The sequence below is a fragment of the Phoca vitulina genome, unplaced genomic scaffold (assembly GCF_004348235.1).
Source record: "Phoca vitulina isolate PV1807 unplaced genomic scaffold, GSC_HSeal_1.0 scaffold6, whole genome shotgun sequence".
Classification (NCBI taxonomy): Eukaryota; Metazoa; Chordata; class Mammalia; order Carnivora; family Phocidae; genus Phoca; species Phoca vitulina.
Genome location: NW_022589709.1, coordinates 33,842,511 through 33,859,366, shown reverse-complemented (window position 1 = coordinate 33,859,366; position 16,856 = coordinate 33,842,511). Strand labels below are relative to the sequence as shown.

Sequence of the window (16,856 nt, the reverse complement as noted above, 5' to 3'; positions counted from 1 at the left end):
TAAAAAGATATTTTTCTTGTAGCCTTTGTGTTGTCCATTCACTTTTGGAAACTAGCGAATGTGGTGTCAAAAAAGGCGGAATGCTTTGCAGCCTTTTCCTGTCCTTGAATTGGATATTGTTGGTGTAGGAGCTGCATAAGAACAGTTTATGCTTTTACATTAATTTGTTTACACATGTGATCTTGAGTTTTCTGCTAAATGTATAGTTTCTCTTAAACGGTTTTAAAAAAGATTTCTTTTTTTAAGAAAACAATATACAAAAATCTAAATTGAGAAATAGATGAGTTAAGTAAGGTTTTTTTTTGCATAAGAATACTTTTTTACTGTTGAAGAGATTATAAGAGGTTTCCTTTAAATAGCTCTCCAATTTCTTTTAAGTACTTGGATTTATAAAAAAAAAAAAATTCTAGCTTTTTATTTTAAGAGGAGGGGGAGAACATATGGATTTTCTAAATTTGGATGTAGCCTAGCATTATCACTGGCTAAATGATTTTGTGTTTATCAGATACTCTTAGAAGAGGTACAGATAGAAGGCTGTGGGGCTTGTGAAAGAGAATCTCTGTCTCTAGCCCAGGACCCAGTTCTGATCTGTCTCTTACACGAACCTAACTAGACTTTTGAGAAGTGAAAAATTGGTCTTGGAGATCCACGAGGACCTGACATAATGTTGATTTGAAGGCCAATTTCTAGGAGAATATGATTAAGAGCCAGTAATACTACTTTCCTGCCCTCCAGCATTTTTTGCTTTATTAATTTTCTGTTATTTCTAATTCATTGATTTCTGCTTTGTTCCTTATTATTTCTTCTCTTAGGTTTAATATACTATTCTTTTTGCTTTCTTAGGGTGGAAACTTTTATCACTGATTTTAAACCTCAGCAAAGCAAGGTTAAACCTCTTTCTAATAAAGGCATTTAAAGTGGATTTCTCTCAATTAAAAAAAATTTTATTATTTATTTCAGATAGTTTCTAAATTCTTTGTGGTTTATTCTTTGACTTCTGAATTATTTAGTAGTTTGTTTTGTGTTTTCCAAATATCTAGAGATCATCTAGATAATTTATTACTATTGGTTTTTAAAATTATTTCTATTGTGGTCAGAGATCATAGTCTCTAAAAAAACTCTTTCAGTCTTTTATTACTTTTTTAAAGATTTTATTTACTTGTCAGAGAGAGAGAGAGTGAGAGAGAGAGAGCAAGCACAACAGGGGGAGTGGCAGGCAGAGGGAGAAGCAGACTCCCCACTGAGCAGGGAGCCCAATGTGGAACTCGATCCTAGGACCCTGGGATCATGACCTGAGCTGAAGGCAGATGCTCAACAAACAGAGCCACCCAGGTGTCCCTCTTTCAATCTTTTAAAAGTTTATTGAGATTTATTTTATAGTCCAGTATATGGCCCATCTTGGTGACTGTTACATAGATATTCTGCAGTTGTTTTGTGTAATGTTCTATAAATGTCTTTTAGGCCAAATTAGTTGATAGTATTGCTTAGATATTCTGTGGCTTGTTTGTTGTCTACTTGTTTAATTATGAAGAGAAAGATGATAGAATCTCCAATTATGGTTGTGGATGTTTCTGTTTCTTGAGTTTTGCCATTTTCTGTTTTGAATTTTGAAGCTCTCTTATTAGGTATGTACATATTTAAGCTTGGTATCTTATCCTGATGAATTTCTTTTACCATTATAAAATTTTGTTCAAATTTGTTAATCTATTTGTGTCCTTAAATTTAAAAGATATCTCTTATAGACAGTGTGTAGTTGAGCCTTGCTTTTTTTAATCCAGTGTGATAATCTCTGTCCTTTGGTTGGAATGTTTACTCCATTTACAGTTAATGAAGTTATTTATGTGATTGTGTTTAAATCTACCATTTTGCCATTGTTTTTGTCCCTTTTGTTTTTGTTTCTGTTTCTTTTCTAATGCCCCCTTTTGGTTGAATTGGGTATTTTTTAATATTTCTTTTTTTTTTTTTTTTTTAAGATTTTATTTATTTGAGAGAGAGAGCATGGCGGGGGGGAGGATCAGAGGGAGAAGCAGACTCCCTGCTGAGCAGGGAGCCCAATGCAGGACTCGATCCTGGGACCCCAGGATCATGACCTGAGCTGAAGGAAGTCGCTTAACCAACTGAGCCATCTAGGCACCCTCATTTTATTTTCTTTACTGACTTTTTAGCTATCCATCTTTTAAATGACATTTTCATTGAACACTCTAGGGTTAATAATATGTATCCTTAACTTACTAAAGTCTCTTTATTGTGAATATTATGTCATTGAACATTTTATACCTGTGCTTCTCTCTTCTTACTTTATACCTCCTACTTCTCACTGGACACTTATCATTTCCCCTTCTCAATTCACAAATATAATTTAATTCTTCTTATCCACCCTCTCTATTCTTTGTGCTCTTGTTGTTGTATTTTTATTTTTATATATGTTAAAAACTCACATATTATCTTGCTTTAAGCAGATAGCTTTAATATGCAATCTTTTAAGGAAATTTTAAGAAGAATAAAGAACATAAACTTTTATTTTTAACAACTTACTCATCATTTCTAGTATTCTTTCCTTCCTGCACATCTGAGTTTCTGTCTGGTATCATTTCCCTCCGGCGTAAAGAACCTCCTTTATGGTATCTTAAAGTGCACATCTGCTTGAGATTAGTTCTGTCCACTTTTATTTATTTGAGAAGATCTTTATCTCATTTTTTGAGGGATATTTTCACCAGATATAGAATTCTGAGTTGACAAATTTTTTTCTTGCAGCCCCTTAAAAATGTTGTTCTGTCATCTTCTGGCTCCCATTGTCATGATAAAAAGTTAGTGTTCTTTGTATTATTTTTCTCCTGTATGTAACATATTGTTTTTAGGCTTTTTAAAAGATTTTGTCTTTGGTTTTCAGCAGTTTGAGTGTGATATAGCTAGATATGGTTTTCTTTGTATTTGTTGTTTTTGGAGTTTGATGAGCTTTTTGGATCTGGTAAATAGTGTTTTCATCAAACTTAATAAAATTTTAACTTTTGTGTCTTCAAATATTTTTTCTGCTTTATTTTCAGAGTCTTTTGGGGATCCTATTACATGTGTTAGACAGTCTGATACTGTTCCACAAATTTCTGATGCTGTATTCATTTTTCTTCAATCCTTTTTTCTTTGTTCCTCAAATTGGTAATTGCTAGTGATCTGTCAAGTTCATGGACTCTTTGTTCTGCCATCTCCGATCTACTATTAAGTCCGTTCAGTGACTTTTTCATTTTAATTATTGAACCTTTCAGTCCTAGAATTTCCTTTTTTCCCCCCTCCCATTTGATTCTTTTTTGTAGTTTCAGTTTCTCTGCTGAGAGTCTCATTTGTTCATATATTCTCCTTTGTTGTTATTATTGTTTAAAAACATTTTCCTTTATTTAAGACATATTTCAAATAGCAGCTCTGAAGTTTTTACTAAATGCAATATTTGGGCCAACTTAAAGTCAGTTTCTAATGACTTATTTTTTCTTATGGGTCACATTTCTTGTTTTGTTGAATGTCTAGTAATGTTTTTATTATGTATTGAACAGTGTTGATACACTGTAGAGATGCTGATTTAAAAAAAAGTTTTCTTTGTAGAGTGGTGTTTGTTTTAGTAGCAGTTTAGTTACTGGCTGATGGCCCTATATAGGTTTGCTGGGGAATATCTGTGGAAAGCTCAAAGTTTTTTTTCAGGCTCCTCTAACTTAGCACGACTCTGCCCCCAGACTCTTTTTGCTGTGTGGGTTTTGTTAGGGCTTGGTTTTAAACTTTGTTAATGTGGTCTGGAGTTGGTCTTATTCTAGGGTGTGCTTTTTCCCTTAAAGTGAAGTCTTTCTAGCATTTCAAAGTGATGTGCAGAGTGTTCATGAGTTCTCTTTATTCAGGTTGGGTTAGACTGTCAATGTTGCCCTATGCTGCTTGACCTCTAGTATATCTACTCCATAGTAACCTTATTACAGCCACTCTTTTGTAAGCCTTATGTAGTTATGCCCACCATTAATTAAGGACTCTCAGGCAACCCTATACAAACTTGTGTGGTCCCCACTCTGCACAGTTCTGTCCTCTCCAGTGTCCTGTCTCTGCCACCAGCCCTGCTCGGCTAGGACTCTAGCTTCCCATACTACAATTAGAAAGTTGTCCCAAGGCAGAGAAGCAAGCAAATGTAAGCTCATGTTATTGCTCGTTTATCCAGTAGCTACAAATAGTTGCATCATTTTGTCCAGTTTAATAGTTGCTTATGAGAAGAAGAAAAGTCTGGTATCAGTTACCGTGTCATATTGGAAATAGAAGTCTCCCACGACATTTTTATATGTGTTGAAGTGAACTTTAGAGGTAACTTGAAAGGGAAAATTACATTTTAGTCTCTTCTACAACTAAATAAAGTGAGCTTATGGTGCTTCTAAACTGACCATTTCTCTCTGATCTTCCTGCCTCCCACCCCTAGTCTTCCATTCACTGCTGTCTTAGAGCTCTATTCACAAGAGAGCTCTATTCACAAGAGAGGTGGGAGAGGGGAAGAAAAGAAAGACCCTACTCAGGTCATGCATCCTAGGTTGTGACCTTGGACCTGTCAACTGGAAAATTAAATGTGGTTTTTGAAACAGCACTACGTAAAAGTAGGAATGCATACAGGACTTTCTGTGTTAGTATTTTATGACACTGCTTATGCTTTGAGGTGTAAGCAAACAGTGTGTATCAGGGAAAGAGGCTGTTGAGAACATCTTTAAAACTTGTCCTCTGTTAGTGGAAGTGAGAAAATGCTCTATGTAACTTAACAGGAACGCCGTGATTAATAGGAATAGGTTTTCTTTGAGTGTGTCTGTTGAGGAGGAGTGGGGTAATGTTTTGTCAGATCAGAACTATACAGAAAAATCACTGTTTTTGTTCTAAATTCTAGTTGTTTTCTTTCCTTTTTAAGATTAAACTTTTAAAAAAATAAAATCTCTTTTTGTTGGCAGAGGATTGCTTATTGGGGAAATAATTATTTGATAATTAGCCATCACTTCAGAAAGTTTTGGAAGTTTCCATTTGGCAATGATCTAGAAGATATAAAAGCTGCCTCATGCTTGAAGCTTTTAGCTCTGTTTAAATATGTCTGGGAGGCCTCTGAAGAAGCATAATTCTTTATTGTTAAGGCCCAATTTGAATATAGCAAGTTGCTATATTACCTAATTGAATATAGCAATCTTGCATCTGCCCAAAAAGCCTTGTTGAAATTAGGCCTATTCTTTTCAAGTTGTTTTGGCTTGTTGGTTTGAAAATACTCCCCATTTCATTTCATTTTCTCAGAAAATGTAATGGTAGTTTCAAGGGATTAAAGTTGTGGGAAGTTTTCTTGTTTTAATTCGAGTTGCTCACCATGTTGTTTGCCATAGCTTTACTTTTTGTTGTGTTTTCTAAATTGAATCCCTCTGTTAATCACTTTCTCTCTTGCCAGCACCTTATGCATTTTCCCCTTAGCTTTTCACCACATCCTCTCTACATATTTAACCCCGAATTAACCCATCTGCTTTCTGTACTCTTTAAAAGCTTTTTGGCATTTATTTTTTCATTTTTGTAATTGTGGTAAAAAACACATAACCCACTTTTTCTTCTTTTAGACTTGGGCTGGTAAGCACTGCTAAAGGCATTTATGGAGACTGGTAGTATGGCACATTCTGCTGGGTGTACTGAACTTCTCAGCCATATTCTGTCCTTGCGTCATCCTTCCCTGGTCCTCTGCCATAGCTTCTGTCCTGTATTTTTCTCCTTAATCCCCTTATGCCTTCTCCACAACTGCCTTTGAGCACATGGCATTGATTCTTCCGTTGCAGAGAACATGGAGGCTGTCTGTGGTCACATCCTCAGCTCTTCATGTGCTTATACAGGTTTCTTCTCTGTCTTCACTTTCTGTCTCCCAGGATCAGAGGAGAAGTGCCTCGTTCCCATCAAGGCTACTGGAGTTTTTGTGATGTCTTCCTACCCCAACATTTCCTCTCGTCTACTCCTTCACCTCCACATTTTGGCATTCATTACTTTTCCTTCATGCTTAAGTTGTTCCCATCTTAAACACGGACAAACAAAAAACAAAACAAAAGAACTTAACTCTTCTCTGTGCCATATTTTCTTTCTTGACCCTGTGTTTTTTTCTTGACACATCACTATGTACCTTGAAGGAATAGTCTGCAGCTCTTGCTTTCCCATGTTAATTTTCCATTCTTTAGACTGTTGAAGTTAGGCTTTCATTCCTACTGTGCCCCTGAAGGTGCTTTATAAAAGTCACTGGTTCTCTGGTTGCCAGATCTAGTGGCCTCTCTGGGCCTCATTTTCTGTGACCTTTCTAAGACGTTTAATGCTGACCACTTCCTTCATGAAAACTTCCTTTATTTTCTGAGATGCTACTGTCCTAATTTTCCTACCTGTGGTACATTCCTTCTTATTCTCCGTTTCTGCCCCTCTTCCTCTGCCCACCTGTTCAGTGCTGATGCTCTCTGACTTTTACCTCCCTTTCAGTAGTCTCACTCATCTGCATGGTTTTCACTTTGTATACCCAGGTGATTCTGAAATCTGAATCTTCCACGCAGATCCCTGTTTTGAATCCAGATCCACATGACCTAATCCTCTTAACAGTCCTATAAAATAGTTCTGTTTTCCACATTTATAGGTGAGGATATTGAGGTGAAGGAATGTTTGGTAATCGTTTGAGGTCAAGCAGTCAGTGGAAGAGGCAGGATTTGAACTTCTTTCTAAAGTTAAGTCTTTAACTCTGTAACATGCTGTTAATCAAACATCTCCACCTGTCTGAGAGATGTATTAAATATGTCGTGCCCTATAACAAATGCCATCCCCTAACTCCATTCTCATTATTGCTCCTCTTACACCCCCCCCCCCCCAAAAAAAACAAGAGAGAGAATTTGAAAACCTATATTCTCAATCTCAATGAATGGAATTCTTTCTTCCAGTTATCCAAGCCAGAATGTATATCGGGAATTGACATAGACTTTCCTCTGTCACTCCATCTTACAGACTGTCTGGCCCAGGGGAGCCTCAGTTCCTGGGTATTCTCCGTTTTTAACATGACTTGTAATCATTCCCTCCTTTTCACTTCTACTGCTGTCATAGTTGAGAACTTCATATCGACCTGGATTGCCATGATAGTGACAATCCAACCCATTGCTTCCCATATTATCTGAGCTGAAGAATTGAGGTTTTTATTTTTTTTTAATTTTTAATCTGTTGCAGAAGTTTTGTAGCATTTAAAAATATGAATTATTGGAAAACTGAAATGAAAAACAGACATGCAAACTATAAGCTCCATTTTTTAAATGATTAAATTTGATAGACATAAAATTATTGACAAATTGCTATAAGTTTTTAAATACTAATTGTCCACATATATCCTGTCACAAACTGATAACAGTTTGTGGATTGATCCACAGACAACATTGAGGAGCACCAGTTCATGGTATCTGATGAAAAGAAATGTCTTCAGTTTTCTTAGATTATTACCACATGGGCTTATGTTATTTAAAACGGAAACATTCAGGGCGCCTGGGTGGCTCAGTTGTTTGGGCGACTGCCTTCGGATCAGGTCATGATCCCGGAGTCCTGGGATCAAGTCCTACATCGGGCTCCCTGCTCCGCGGGAAGCCTGCTTCTCCCTCTGACCCTACCCCCTCTTGTGCTCTCTCTCTCTCTCTCTCAAATAAATAAATAAAATCTTAAAAAAAATAAATAAATAAAACGGAAACATTCAGTTAGGACGTTCTTTGCTTTTGGCTTATAGATAGCATGTATATGTGGATTTAAAAGGTTTTAGAAAATTTCCTCTTTCTGTAGGATCTCTTCTTTTAATATAAATAAATCCATTAGAGCAAGGGGTAATCATGTTGCTTTATGATTTAATGCTAAGATCAAAGTGTACCGATTTAAGAGTCCAAAGAAAAATTTTCTTAAATAGGTTGGAAGTACAGTCTTCATGGGTTACCTATAACAAGAATGATTTCCCCTGGTTTGATATATTTAATTTGATGTTGTACACATCTATAAAAGTTTGCCTCTAATGTGCAATAAATTATAGATGAGTCAATGTATTCTATTTCTGAAAGATTAAAATTCTACATAGGTATTAATCTGAATGGGTGATAAATAATAAAATTACGGTATTTGGATTTGGCAGACATCTGACTAAACCCTTATCAAAAGATTTGAAGTAAGTGAAATGCAGACAGGTGATGCTAAAATGGTCAGATGGTAGAATACCACTTGCCTTAAATAAGGCATTGCTGAGGAGTCAAAACACACAAAACCAAAGTTCTAAGGGGATATGAATTCAAGAATGGGTGTGCTCGGGCGCCTGGGTGGCTCAGTCGTTAAGCGTCTGCCTTCGGCTCAGGTCATGATCCCAGGGTCCTGGGATCGAGTCCCACATCGGGCTCCCTGTTCGGTGGGAAGCCTGCTTCTCCCTCTCCCACTCGCCCTGCTTGTGTTCCTGCTCTTGCTATCTCTCTGTCTGTCAAATAAATAAATAAAATCTTTAAAAAAAAAAAAAAGAATGGGTGTGCTCTAAGTAAACTGAAATTATACCTAGAATTAGTTTAGAAATTCATTAAATAAAAAAAAACATACTGTGCAGACCTCCTTGTTGTCTACAGGTCTGACACGGAACAAAACAACATGGGCAAATGCTAAGAGAACATAATTTTCCTATATGAGGTAGTAAAAAAGGTCAGAAAAAGCCTTTTAGGTATTTTGAAAAAGTAAATTAAGCAATTAATCTTCAGCACTGTGCCAGGATTAAAAACTACCACAGAAAATTTCTAACCCATTAAGAGTTCATTAAGAGTTAAAAAAAATTTTAAGTTCAGTTACAGCAATATTTGCTCTGTTAAAGAAGTAAATGGCCCTCAGACACAGTTAACCATCAAAACAAAACAACTTTGTCATGAGAAGTAGGGGCACTATTGGATGTTTAGGAGATGAAATTCCTAAAGCAGGATGTTAATTGTAGGTCTTCTTCCATTTGTAGGTCATTCACAGGAGATGGGAAGATGGCAGCTTGTTAAACCCACACCTAGAATGTGATCAAAAGTTTTATTCAAAGAAAACTTACAAAGTAGCATGGCTTGTATGGAAGTTCAGGATAGAGAGGAGGTAGGAAAAGGTAACCTCGTTGGGGTCTCTGTGCTCCCCAAAGCAGAAAGGGGTGACATGCAGTGAAAAGAAAATTTATTTTTTAAATGTAATAATAAAAAAGAGAAATAAAAAGAAAATAACTTTTCTTAATTTACATTGTAGCAAATAAACCTGAGTTATGGAATGACAGGTGTTCATCTGGTAGCCTGGGATGGAAGGGAGAAATGCTGACATTGCAGGCAAGGGCAACAGGGAGAATAGGCATGTGGAGGATAGCTTGCAACAGCAGTGTGTCTTGTTCTCAGAAGAGTAAGTAAGCATTTTGCGGTGGCCAGAGCACACCCAGGAATGGAGTGTCTATTGCTGGCTGGGATCTGACCGTAGAGAAGGCTGAGACCGGGGCTTCTCAAGCAGATGTGCACATAAATCACCTGAGGATTTGTTAAAATTCAAATTCAGGAAAGGGACTTGAGAGTCTGCTCTTCTAAAAAGCTGCAATGTGATGTGGATGCTCTGGTCCACAGACCACACTTGGTAGCAAGACTCAATTTTGTCCTAATATTTATTGATATTTTGTTTCATGGATTATGAGTTGCCACTGTTCAGCTTTTGTTGGATCACACAAAATACATGACATTTCTGTTAAGGTAGAGATATTTAGTTATTAAATAATTTTATGTAAGTTTTATTCTGATGATGGTAAAATAATACTCTTAGCAACTTCATTGCCAAGTACAAAATAAATAATTTAGGTATGAACTCTTACCCTTATTGAATTAGTTGAGTAGGATGATGTAGTATAATAGTGGGAATAATCTAAAATTTGGAATTAGATTTTTAGATCTGGGCTTCAGTATCAGTTTTGTGTCAAAACAGCTGTGACTTAAGCTAAATTAACCCATTTCTCTTTTTTGTTTTCTCATGTCTGAAATGGTTATACTTGCCATTTTATAGAATTGTTGTGAGGGTTAGAAATGATAATGTATGAAGTACCTTGTAGAGAAAGGTTAATGGAGGTTTCAATTACCGAACTTTTGAGATCCCTTAAAAGCTAAATATCTACTATTCTTAAATGAAGAACATTGAGTGATCTTATCTTAGGAATGATTGATTTATATGTGATTTATTTACCCTTTTTACTTTTTTTTTCTCATTGATTTTTGGCAAGTAATGTTGTTCTTTGTAGTTTATAAAAGCTCTCACTACTACCCTAACTCGAGATCCACTTATACTCATGGTATATAATATGGTTGTTACAGAGGGGAATATGTTGTATTTCTGAATGCCCTGGAAGCATGAAATAATAGGTTGGATTGTAGTTGTATCTGGTTTTTAGAGTTCTTTTGCCTTATTTTTAAATGATTTCTTGATTATGGAAATTTTCTATATAATTTGCCATTTTCAGTTTGCCATGGAATAGGAACATCCCCCTTTTGGAGCTAAAAAAATAGCCCAGCCTATTGCTTAACTATCATTCAAGCCTATAAATGGACACACCAGTTTGTGTTCCTCTGTAGGGGAAACCGGACTCAGCAAAGAGACCCACAAGTGCTTTAGAAGCAGATTTGAGGCCTTTTAGGCAAGAATTCCAGTGGTTCTGGTGACCAGACTCCAGAAGGGGTACATAGACTGTGCGTGGGCACATCTCTGATCTGTGAGGACAGGCACAGCAGTTCTAAAGCCAGGCCCTCTACGGGTCTCTAAAGCTCAAGACAAGGGCCCAGGTTGTTAGGGGGAGTGTATTAGGGAAATTAATATTTAGTCTCCACTGCCTTTTTTTCATACTAGCTCATTTATTTAGCTTTCTTGTTTCATGACTGTGGTATACTTTTATTTATGCTTGAGTTTTTAATGGATGACACAAGAAAATTATAAGCACCTTATTTAATTCAGTAGCTCTGAGATGGAAATCAGTCTTAGTGACAAAAAAAATTCTTAGATTAAATGTGGTTTTGCTAGTAGGCATTTTATTATGAAAATTTTTTTCTAACTCTGTGCCTTGTCCTTATGTTTTGGTTGTTTAGATCTGCTTCAGCTCCCCAGGAATATGATTGAAAACAGCATGTTTGAGGAAGAACCAGATGTGGTAGATTTAGCCAAAGAGCCCTGTTTACATCCTCTAGAGCCTGATGAGGTGGAATATGAGCCCCGGGGTTCAAGACTGCTGGTGCGGGGTCTTGGTGAGCATGAGATGGATGAGGATGAAGAGGATTATGAGTCATCTGCAAAACTGCTGGGCATGTCCTTCATGAACAGAAGCTCAGGCCTTCGGAACAGTGCAACCGGCTATAGGCCAAGCCCAGATGGGACTTGTTCTGCACCGTCTGTGAGGACCATGGCGGTCTGTATTTTTCTTATTGTGGTTGCTGTTTCTATAATCATGGTGATTTATCTACTACCCAGATGTACCTTTACCAAAGAAGGCTGCCATAAAAAAAACCAATCAATGGGACTAATTCAGCCACTTGCAACAAATGGAAAGTTGTTTCCATGGGCACAAGTCAGGCTTCCCACTGCCATTATGCCGCTACGCTATGAACTTAACCTACACCCAAACCTAACCTCGATGACATTCAAGGGTTCTGTGACCATTTCACTTCAGGCTCTTCAGGCCACGTGGAATATCATTCTTCACAGTACAGGCCATAATATTTCGAGAGTGACCTTCATGTCAGCAGTTTCAAGCCAAGAAAAACAAGTTGAGGTCTTGGAATACCCATTTCATGAACAAATTGCCATTGTTGCCCCTGAAACCCTTCTTGAAGGACACAGTTATACCTTGAAGATAGAGTATTCGGCGAATATATCTAGTTCTTACTATGGGCTTTATGGAATCTCCTACAGAGATGAAAGTAATGAGAAAAAGTATGTAGCCTTCCTAAATGATTCTACTTCTTTGCTCTGTGATGACTTACGTAATATGGATTCCTTTGCCCACACCAGAGACATTAACTGGAATTTTTTTTTTTTTAATTTAGGAGGTTATGTGCAAAACAGTAGAATGGTGACTTGGAAAGAATATACTATTTCTCTCTTAGTCAAAGCCTTTAGCAACTATCATGCTCATGTATGTCATATATCATATGTCGTGGTGGGAGTTAGCCATGCCGATGGAAGGAAATGGATAAAGATTATATCAGTTATATTCTCTAGCACAAAATCTTAAGTTATTTTGAGCTTTTCATATCCTGGTGAATCTAGTTTTCAGTCACCTCACAAGATCTCAATGGGATGCAAAGAAAAGTATGGATTATTTTTTAAGACCTATTTTCCTAATGTGCAGAGCTTTTAGGAGGTGCTTAGTGAGATGGAGAAAGAGGGCAGGAAGAACTGTTGTATGCTTACATACATCATTTTTAGTGTCCTTAATATTTGCTGTTCATTAAAAAAGTCACTCTGTTTTGGATTTCTGATGGAATTTTTAAAAAAATCTAGGAGAGACTTAATTTGGTTTTAAAAAATGGTGATTCAAAACATAAAAGTATTCAGCTCCCTATTTAGACTATGTATTTTGCACTTTAATCTTAGTGTTCATAGTATATAGTTCCAATTTCTGGAAAGATGCAGTGCACACTTCATACAGGTTATTCTTAAGTAGCAATAATGTCATTTCTCTTATGTATATGAAGTCCTTATTAGATCTGTTTAATTTGATTGGCGCATCCCCTCATATTACTTTGTAAGCCAGTTTGTGAATTACTGATGCTGGCCATTTGGCAAATGTATGTTGGTGTATTGAGAAAAATAGAAATGAATATTTTAAATCTATCTTAAATGGTTTGATCCTTCTTAAATGGAGAAAGACAAAGCAAGATCTATATACCTATTCAGATAAGTAATTTTTCTCTTTGCCTTTATCTAAAAAAAAAAAAAAAAGATGGCATGCTGGCACTTGCGTGAGATCTGATATTAAAAACAAATTTATGATTGTGAGATGTGTGGGTGGGCACTGCCAGAGGTGAATGTGACCCAGGACAGGCTCACGCGCATTTCCTTTGTGGGTCAATGTTCTTTCCTTTTTACTTTCACTCTGCTCTAAAACTAGAACTTTACCTGTTCAAATGTCGCTATTAACAACGTAAAACTGCACTGTAATACAGTAAACAGGATCCAAAAAAAAAAAAAAGCAAATTTATAATTATGGCAGCTCATGGCTTCTTGGCTTTATTTCTCTCTTTATAATCTTCATCATCTCTAGGAACTACAGGATATACATAAAAACAGTGCAGACAAACCTTGAAGACAAATCCGGTAGTCATCTCTTCCAATCAGATTATTGCCCTTGGAGTCCCTTGGGCCTACTACTATATAATGGAAGGAATAAATGTATGGTAGAGAAAGGTGATTTTGGGTACTTGTTGACTCTTGCCATGGGCTAGATCAAGTTGTGGAAAATCCTATAAATATAGAGAAGACAATTCCTTAAAAATAAGAAATAGAATATTGTTTAAAAAGTGTTTTTAAATCTATTAAACCAAGTTAGTGTGTGAAATTCTGCTGTTAAAAAAGTATATAAATCTGTTAACCTGCCTGCTTCAGTAAAATGAATGCCCCACATGGTTGTATATCTTGATGGAAGATAAAAGTTGAGAAGATTATTTATACCTTTCAAGATATCTGAAAACCGTAATTCAAAACAATTTTTTTGGTCTCTCTCCAACTTTTAATTTTGTGTAGTTCTATTAGAGAAATTTTTTGTATCTCCCCTTCGAAATGAAATAAGAATAACTATTTAAACAAGTAGATAAAATAATTAAGGGATATGTTCCTTATTGATGGAAAAATCAGAGTATATGTAAATGTCAAACATGTATTTGTGTTCAGGGAATTTTACTGATGTCATCTAAGATGTGGAGATGGTCAGTGAGCCTGGAGTTCAGTCTAGAAGGTGTTGATGATATACTTAAGGTTCTAGATAATAAACTGATACTAAAAGAACTAGTTAACAAATTCAGGATGGGGATATGTTTTATTTCTTTGTCCTTCAGTTTTTCAGTCTCTTTATCTTGAACTCCTCAAGCGTCTTCTTAACTGGTCTGGCTCCAATCTTGCCACTGCTTTCCCCTCCTCTTGCCACCATCTTCCACACAGTTGCCAGACGCATATTTCTAGAAGTACACATCTAACCACGTTGGTCTAAGATCCTTCAGCACTTCCTCTTTTCTAACATGATTTAGTTCAAGATTCTTCCAGATCTGGCCTTTGTTTTATCTCCTATCCCTCACCTGCCATAATGAACTTCCTGTGCACTCTCCTGAATTCCAGTGATAATAATAACCCATATTTACTGAGAACTGAAGTGCTAGAAACTCTTCCAAGCACTTTCTGTGTTTAGTCTTTCATCCTGTCAAACCCATTAAGGGGTGGATATTAATATTTTCTTCATTTTACAGGTAAGGAAGCAGGCACATAAAGCAACTCATCTAACATCTTACAGCTAGCAAGTAGCAGAGGGTGACCTCAGAGTCATTTTAACTAGAGGCTCCATTCTTAACCACTGAGATGTACTGCTTCCCTAGTTCACACCACTTTTTCATTTACCCATTGTTACTCCCAGTGGTTAGAATTCTCTTACATGACCCCAGGGTAATTCATAATTGTCTTCAGCTCTATTGGAGGTAGTGCTCAAAGTGCAGCTAGTATTTCTGAAAGCAAAGGAAGTCACTAATGAACATAACATAATAAAATAAAATTAAAAAAAAGAAAGAAGCTTCAGGGTGTTCAGCACAGATAGGATAGATTATAAGTATCCTCAAGTAGCAACCTTCTCAAAAAGACTTTTATGTAAGATAGTTATTATTGCATCCCTTTGAACAGTAATTTAAGATTTTCTTTGTCTCAGAACATTATTATCCAATTTTTATCTAATAAAGCAGTGGTCTAAGTAGACTATATGCATATTACAGATGTCATTAAACTTTATCCCCTGGTCACTTGTGGCCCTCTTCCATAATTTTCTGTTAACTAGGTAAGAATTTGAGAGTGGAGTGAAGAAATTGAGTATTAGCAACATGATATGTTTCAATTGTTTCATGTATGTTGATAGCTATCTTTTGTGATAAGGGTCTGCCCAAACAATTATTTGGGCAGGCCCTTATCAGGACAAAAGCACAGTAATTTTAAGTGTGAATGAAGAGTTATGACTATCTAGCACTGATAATAAACATCTATGTTGGACTTTGTGGCATACAAGTAGCTTTTATTTTGAATAGCCTTATTTGATTCTAACAAAAACCCCAATTTTTTGGCAGAGGATCCTACCTCAATCCTAATTTAATGAAAGGAAACTGAGGTGTATGTCACTGATTGCCTGAAGTCACATGGCTGGTAAAGTGCAGGGTTTGGGTCTTCTTACTCTAAGTCCCACACTCTTTTCTGTGTATCTTTTAAAAGTGGAAACTAAGCTGTAAGCAGCAAGGCCATCATGTCCAGAGGGGTGATTGTAGATGTGCCATATTGACTAGTAACTGAAATATGCACAACAGGGCCACACGTGCCCTGATTATTCTGTGGCCATGTTTGGATGATTTCCCAAACGCAGATCTGTTTTATTCCTCTGCTTTAATTGAAAATCTGATTTTCTCCTCTTTTTCTTTTTATGCTTTTCTCCCAACATTTAATTGAGGACTTTCGTATGAGTTAAAGTCTCACGTGTTGTTGCTGTGCTGTAGGAAAGGGAGGAAATTTTTTATTCATTTCTGAAGATTGTAAAGGAAACCATCATACTACAGAGCGCCTAGTTTGTTTTGTTTTGTTTTGTTTTTTAGTCTTCATGAAAGTCTAAGTAGTAAGTTTAAGGTTTAGTGTTGTGAAGCCAGAGTCTGTGTAAATGATTAATGGCAATTAATGACCACCCTTCATACTGATCTCCATCTGAAACCTTTTTAAGACCTCAGTGGCCTGCCATAGGCTACCTTGTGGCTTCAACTCCAGCCATCTTGGACAGCCACCTCCAGTCCCTGAGTATCACATTGCTCTGTCTTTCCTTGTGCTTCCCACTCTTTCTACGGTGTACTTCCTACCCTCCTCTACCTTTTCAAATATTCCTCATTTTTTAAGACTCTTCAAATTTTGTCACCAGTTTCCATACAGCATCTCAACTACCACTCAGAATTTGTTTCCTGCCCTTTGTTTCCACTGCTTTATTTTCAATATTAATGACATGGTTTGTGGCCCGACAGGTTTCTGTTCATCATATAACCTATGCCTCTCCCAGTTGACTGCAGATCCTTTAATGACTGGGTTTGTACCAGGTTTCTCTTAGTATCCCTAGTACTTGGCAAGGTGCCTTCAATAGTAGGTGCTCAATAACTGTTGGATGAATTTGCGTTTGTTTTAGGTACTTTGCAGCAACTCAGTTTGAACCCCTGGCAGCAAGATCTGCTTTTCCTTGTTTTGATGAACCAGGATTTAAAGCCACATTTATCATCAGGATCATAAGGGATGAGCAATATACTGCTTTATCAAATATGCCTAAGGTACTGTTCTGTTCCTTAATGTAAAATCTTTGAGTGGATCTCTTTCTTTGTAATGAATACTTGAATTCCTCTTTGTGATACTGTTGAGAATGATTAAAATCATATACATTCTTATTCTTTCTTAAAATACTTAAATAAAAGTTAAAATATATGTTGGAATTAATTGAGAAGTCAGCCCAAGGAGCAGTTGAAGAAAGAGGAAGACCTGCTAGATGTGGAATGTGTGGGCAGGAAATGTGAAGTATGTGTTATATATTAAAGTTGTACGAG

At 36.5% G+C, this 16,856-nt stretch overlaps 1 protein-coding gene and 1 non-coding gene across 2 annotated transcripts in view; both read left to right on the top strand.

The window, feature by feature from the left end:
- LNPEP (leucyl and cystinyl aminopeptidase) overlaps positions 1 to 16,856 on the top strand; it is an 85,573-nt gene that overhangs the window by 25,067 nt on the left and 43,650 nt on the right. The window contains exons 2-3 of the mRNA XM_032403944.1: positions 11,133 to 11,973; positions 16,448 to 16,586. Of these exons, the coding sequence (XP_032259835.1) occupies positions 11,133 to 11,973; positions 16,448 to 16,586 (980 nt within the window). The remainder of the gene's footprint in view (positions 1 to 11,132; positions 11,974 to 16,447; positions 16,587 to 16,856) is intronic.
- On the top strand, positions 21 to 147 carry LOC116632508. Its single transcript, XR_004299444.1, has one exon. It is a non-coding gene; the product is annotated as a small nucleolar RNA SNORA13 (small nucleolar RNA).